This window comes from Glycine soja, chromosome 8 (assembly GCF_004193775.1).
Source record: "Glycine soja cultivar W05 chromosome 8, ASM419377v2, whole genome shotgun sequence".
In the NCBI taxonomy this organism is placed as follows: domain Eukaryota; kingdom Viridiplantae; phylum Streptophyta; class Magnoliopsida; order Fabales; family Fabaceae; genus Glycine; species Glycine soja.
Window position 1 is genome coordinate 40,726,784 of NC_041009.1, and position 6,674 is coordinate 40,733,457.

Below are 6,674 nucleotides of genomic sequence, written 5' to 3' on the forward strand. Positions count from 1 at the left end.
TGATCCCGTTCAAGAAGTTTCATTAGATGTTGCATTTCAGTATCACTTCATCTAATGGAAGAACGATATGCACTTCTTGCATTGTATATTTGTTTGATTGTTGTAAAACTATTGACATTGTGCTCCTTCAACGTTAGCATAATGTTTCTTGGTTTCACCATTGACTTGGTCATATCAACAATAATTGTTTTCTCATCCTTAGTCAATCGTCCAACATATGAATGTTCAACTAATGACTTGGTCAATTCATGATTATGAATCCCACACATCAACTTCACCATCCAACCTTGCCCTTCAATCACTGGTTTCCCACAAAGCTTGAAGGGACACCCACATTTCCTACTCCCAATATCTCTTCTAACAAAATCTTTCTTCCTACACCTATATTGACCACTCATTTCACAACCAATTAACACAAATGAACTCCTTCCTCTACTACCAATATGTGTGTCAGACCTCATAATGATTGGCAATAAATCCGTTTTCAGGAGCAACTGATCAAGCCCACTGCAAAACATCATCTTGGGTACCAAACACCTACAACGCAACCTAGACAATTTAAGTTTTCTACAACACATACATTTTATCAAATCACTCACAGTAATGAACATTATTGCCTTAGAAGTATTAAACGCATCTGAACAATCAATATGTGATTAATTCACATCACATTCTTGTTCATTTTGATAATTCATATCAACTTCTTCAAACATTATACTGTCATACATCTATTGATCTTCATCCATCTTAACAACAAATAAAAAATTTAGACATCATACACAAGTCTACATAATCTTTTATTGCACACCATATTATCGAAACTAAAATTCATAGTCATATATATCAATAAACAAAAATCCTATATTAGTCCATTCCTATACTTTATATTTTAATTCCATTTTAGTTCTTGTCATCAAAATTTGATAAATATTATCAAAATAAATTAACTACATATATATTACCAAGTAATACAAATAAATTTATAATTTATAACTAATTTGAACCTAAATAATTAAATTATATACTTATACTATATATAATTTGTAATAACTAAATAATTCATAATTTACAAAAAAATTATACTATACGGACCAAATCACTAATTAACGTATTAATAATTAAAATAAATAAAATTTTAGCCAATTTAAAAATAAATAAATAAATAACCCATACGGATGAAAATTGGGCCTTATCTTGGAGTCCAATACCCAATATCCGACACCACAACAACAGACCCTAAATCTTAACAAACGTTTCACTCCTTCGCACTCCTCTTTCTCTCCGTGTTGCCGTTCAGTGACAGCGAGTGAAAGAATAGAAGAGAAGAGAACATAACCGAAAGAGAAGAAGAAGAAGAAAGCTAGGGTTTTTGCAATTGCAACGATGGCGCATCAAGGAGAACCGGCGAAGCTGCGATGGGGAGAGCTGGAGGAGGACGACGGAGAGGATTTGGACTTCCTCCTGCCGCCGCGGCAGGTGATAGGGCCCGACGAGAACGGGATAAAGAAGGTGATCGAGTACAAGTTCGACGAGGACGGGAACAAGGTAAAGATCACCACCACCACACGCACGCGCAAACTCGCCAACGCGCGTCTCAGCAAACGCGCCATCGAGCGCCGCTCCTGGCCCAAGTTCGGCGACGCCGTACACGAAGACGTCGGCGCCCGCCTCACCATGGTCTCCACCGAAGAGATCCTCCTCGAACGCCCCAAGCCTCTTGGTTCTCTCTCTCTCTCTCTCTCTTTTATTCGTTTTTTTCCTTTAATTTAGGTTTTTCGGTTATTGCTAGGATTTGTTTCATAATTGGTTTTTGAAAGGCGCGTGCTTGATTGATTGGGTTTGCTTGTTTGATTGATTGGTTATGTTTTTTTGTGCCTGTGGACTGTGATAATGTCTGTGATGAATGCTATTTACTTGTGTTATTGGAAAATGCAAAAACTGTAATTGGAATGAATGGTTTGGTTTCTTTTTGTTTTTGAATCTGGGGAATCTTCGGAATTTAGAAATACATTACATAATATGGGACTGTTTGTTGAATTGTTTTTGGCCTTTCAATTTGGTTTTGTGATACCGATATTTGCATGAATTTGCTTTGCTTTGGAGAATAAGGGTTTGCCTTATTTCTATTTTTTTTTTTTAGTTTTTTGAATGTAACTATACAAGATTGCTCAGACACCCGGTGGAGGGTGATGGAAGAAACAGACGAATTTAGAATTGATGGAGACTGTATAAAGAATTGAGGAAGATGTTGAACAAGATGAAAAATATCTCAGTTGTTTCTGTTTTTTTTTAATGTTTGTTTTGGAAACAACATTCGAAATTTAATAGATTTTTGGATGATAAATTGATTTTTGAGTAGTGGACACCAATCTCTTGGTTAACACCAAGAGAGGGGGGGAGAGAGAATTGTAGTGGTATAATAGGTGATATGTGATAGAGAGAGAGAGAAATTCAGATAGAGAAAAATAATAGGTGTTAATGGAGTGTGTGATATGTAAAGGTGGCCTAAATTACTGTATTTTTTTTAAATGAACTCTCTGGTTATGCATTAAAGTGAAGATAAACTTGAGGTCAATTTATATAGTATAGGTACCTTCATATCCTTTTGAGTAATTGCAGGATTGTTATAGTGGAGGATAATAGGATTGGTCTATCATCAGTATGTAATAGCTCTATGATTCTGTGATTGTTAATAGGTGCCAAGACAGAGGAGCCAAAGAATGCTGGAGACCCATTGGCTCAATTTCAGAAAGGTGCTGTTCTCATGGTCTGTAGGACTTGTGGGAAGAAGGGTGATCACTGGACCTCAAGGTGTCCATACAAGGATCTTGCCCCGCCATCTGAGGGATTCATCGATAAACCTGCGGCCGCGGATGCTGGTGCGGCCGCTGCTGGTGCAACCAAGGGAGCATATGTGCCTCCTGGTATGAGGGCAGGTGCTGAGAGGACTACTGGATCTGATATGCGACGCAGGAATGATGAGAACTCTGTGAGAGTAACTAACCTCTCTGAGGACACAAGAGAGCCTGATTTGCTGGAGCTGTTCCGTCCTTTCGGCCCTGTCAGCAGAGTCTATGTTGCCATCGATCAGAAGACTGGCATGAGCAGAGGGTTTGGCTTTGTTAACTTTGTCAACAGGGAAGATGCACAAAGAGCCATCGGCAAGCTCAATGGTTATGGCTATGACAATCTCATCCTTAGAGTTGAATGGGCAACCCCAAGAGCAAATTAAATGTTGAGTGTTTTTTGCCCCTTTCTTTAAAACAGTATTTTGAAGGTCTATGTATTTTTGTAGTCCGAGTCTTGCACTATCTTTTTCCTTTGAGATGATTTATTAAAAGTATACATTAATTCAAGATATCATGTTGGTTATTCAAAATCAGGTATCATCTCACCTATAAATTATCACATTTTGGAAGTGAAAATGATTGATATTTCTTAGCCTAGGTGTTATGGGTTATCATTTTTCTTCTTCCTATGCATGATTTGTCTCCTTTGTATCTTTTGGGTGTAAATTACACTTTCTTTCTGTCTCATATGTTAGTAGAGTATTATTATTAGGGCCTGTTTGTTTCTCTTCCCAATTTCTTATTTTAAAATTTGTTTTATGAAATAATTTTTAAAAACTGTTTTTGAGAATTCAATTAAAGAAAAAATGTTTGAAAATTTTGTATGGAAAACTGTTTTAGAAATGGAGGAATAAAGAAAAAGTCGCTTTAAATGATTTTATTTGTTAGTAGAAATTGATAAAGTGACAGGTATAATTTTTTATATTTGTATATTTTATTTATTTTTACTAACTTTTTAGAAGTTTCGTCATAGTAATAATAAGAAATGAATAATTAATTAAAACAAAATAAAAGTTCAAAGTAGTTTTTACATAACATAAATTTAAAAAAAAGGAATTGCTTTCTTTCCCTAAGAAACAAAAGGTGCACTGTGCACATATTTGTATTGGCACTTTCAATGCACTATTGTAAAATAAATTAAATGAACTTATATTTTTCAATACTATGTATTTTTTTTTATAAAATGTGTTGTTTTAATTTTTTTTTTACTTTTTTAAAATACTTTTGTGACATAATATATACTTTCAAAATCAATTTTCTACAAGATGGGTCCTATAAATTTGGAATATGGTTATGCACGACACCCTTTGTTATTACTGTTGTTATATTTGAGCATATAGAAAAGTACTACAAAAATATTAGTAGTATTTCAGCAGTATTTGTTATTACTGTTGTTATATTTGAGCATATAGAAAAGTACTACAAAAATATGAGTAGTATTTCAGCAGTATATTTATCAAGATGAGTTATAGTTTATTTTTGTAATGAACTATAGATTCTGAACCTACTACATAAGATTCTTTCCGAAAACCATTGCATCCCAACAATTGAAGCCAACAACGTGTAACTTTCCACCAATACGATTTAATATTATATTGCGCTATTGCCTTGCAGAGAAATACGATACACCTCTAATATACTACATATTTATTCTTAGAAAATTAGTTTTGGTGAGAAAAGCGAATTGAATGTTTCGTAGAAACAAGAAATAAGAAAGAAAGAAAGGAACCTATAGCCACACCAATATTGTCCGAGTTGGAATTTTAATGAAGGAAAGGGTGCACAAAAGTTACAGGAACAAAAGAAAAAACAGTTATCAATCAGAAAAATAACAAAGGATTACTAACGGAAAGAATCAGTAAAGAAAGCGCACACCCCATGTTTTCTTGTAGCTGTTTTTGTTTTTTTAGTACATTTATTAATCCTTCCGCTTCCCTCGAATGAGGAGGAAAAAAAAAACAGACATAAGAAGAAAACTGATAATTGGATAGGGGAAGAAGAAGAATAAAAGAGCAGAGAAAAAAAAGTATTTTGGGTGAAGGATGAAGATGAAAATCATATAAAAATAATGAGATAGGAAAAATGAAAAAATGTCAGAGCAAATTAAAGAGGAGCACTAAAAATTTTCCAAAAACTACAAATAAAATAAAATAGTCCAGGAGGAGAAACAAAGAGAACATCATAGTTCTGATTCAGATGATGATTGAATGTTCTGTTAATGAATATAATTTATTGGTGTGGATTGTGGAAACTATATATTAAACTTCAATGTTAGGAAACATAATATAGAAAAAGGAAAAAAGTTAGTATTTAGTTGTGTATCTATCAGCACGAGTTGCAAATATACTATACATCCAATGGCAGTCGAATGACTTGGGCCTCGAATCTCAAGCGTGCAACTTTCTCCTGTAGGAGTAATTATTACTATTATTTGATAAATATAACTTGTGAGGAAGTCATGTCAGTATAGGTTAGGGGTGATTTAGTAAAGGTGTGAAAGTAGATTTGTCTTTATAGGCATTCAAAAGGATCAAATAGGTCTTTGTGTTTGTGAAAGTAAATTATTGGTAAGTGATGTTGCATGTGGTTTTTCTGTTTATGTCAGTTACTATTAATGTTCTAGAATATGTTAATTGTGGTTTAATCTGTAGCACATTATGTCCTATGGCTTGCAGGCATGGTTTTTGAAGCAGAAATGAAATTGAAGAAATCAAAACAATTTACACATTAAATTTGTTGATGGTAAATTACATCTTAGTTTACAAATTGAAGGAGAAAGTGGCTTAGTTTACAAATTACATCTTTAACTAAATCTGCTGCTGGCAAAAAGAATCAGTTAAAGAATAGTATTGATACTATTCTTGATCTAAATTTGTTAGTGGTAACAAAAAATTACATCTTTAATTAAATTTGTTGCTAGTAAAAAGAATTAGTTAAAGAATAGTATTGTGGTACTATTTTTGAACTAAATCTCATGTTGGTAACAAAAAAGGTTATCTCAAAGATGTGAAAAACACAGAGGTAGCAGTTGCATGGTTGAAATATCTGGAAAGATAAAGTGGGTAGATGTAGATTTGCAAAAAAGATTGCAGCAGTGTTCTGAATAAGTGCATCAAAATAAAAGGTATGAATCTTAAATGGCCCTGAACAATCATGGATATAGAAAGTGAGATTTGTGCATGTGCCAATTGTTTCTTAGCAAATAGATTGAAATACTTTTTTGAAAACAACATCGGTAGTTGTCTGTAGTGGGTTATTGTCCTTGTCATGGATTAATATTTTTAAGCCTTGTTTACTCTGAATCCTTGAAATTGCCACATAGAGTTGTCCATGACTAAAGATAGGTGTAAGTAAATGCCAACACATGCTAAAGATTGGCCCTGAGATTTATTAATTGTCATTGCATATGACACTATTATAGGAAATTGTCTTCTTTTTAGTTTGAAAGGCCATGGACTTTGTGAGGGTGACATTGGCATTCGTGGAATGTAAATCAAGCTATTTATGTTGTTTGTAGACATAAATTTGCTTCTATAACATGATTAGAAAGTCTTGTTACCATCATTCTTGTACCATTACACAATCCCTCAGCTTGGTCCAAGTTTCTAAGTAGCATACTAGGAGTCCCAACCTTGAGTTTGATACTGTGACTTGCAAGGTCTTAGGTGAATAATGTATTAAGAAATTCTGAGGTAATAACTTCTAGTGGTTGGCTCTAAACAGTCTCTAATTTCTTTAGAGTCACAACTTAAATACTCTCTTTGTTCTCCTAATTGAATGAAGGTTTTTATTTAGATTTCATGATTAATAGTAGCAAACATGAGA

The 6,674-nt window shown here is 33.7% G+C and overlaps 1 protein-coding gene across 1 annotated transcript; it reads left to right on the top strand.

Moving 5' to 3' along the window:
* The first annotated feature begins 1,212 nt into the window (after window positions 1–1,212).
* On the top strand, window positions 1,213–3,482 carry LOC114423195 (eukaryotic translation initiation factor 3 subunit G-like). The gene is made up of 2 exons (XM_028389852.1): window positions 1,213–1,720; window positions 2,697–3,482. The coding sequence occupies exons 1-2, from the start codon at window positions 1,384–1,386 to the stop codon at window positions 3,230–3,232; spliced, it is 873 nt and encodes a 290-aa protein (XP_028245653.1). The 5' UTR covers window positions 1,213–1,383; the 3' UTR covers window positions 3,233–3,482.
* The last annotated feature ends 3,192 nt before the right edge of the window (window positions 3,483–6,674 follow it).

Coding starts and splice junctions, on each gene's coding strand:
- LOC114423195 (XM_028389852.1), top strand. CDS start 1,384: ATGGCGCATCAAGGAGAACCGGCGAAGCTGCGATGGGGAGAGCTGGAG. Junction 1,721..2,696: donor CGAACGCCCCAAGCCTCTTG/GTTCTCTCTCTC, acceptor GATTGTTAATAG/GTGCCAAGACAGAGGAGCCA.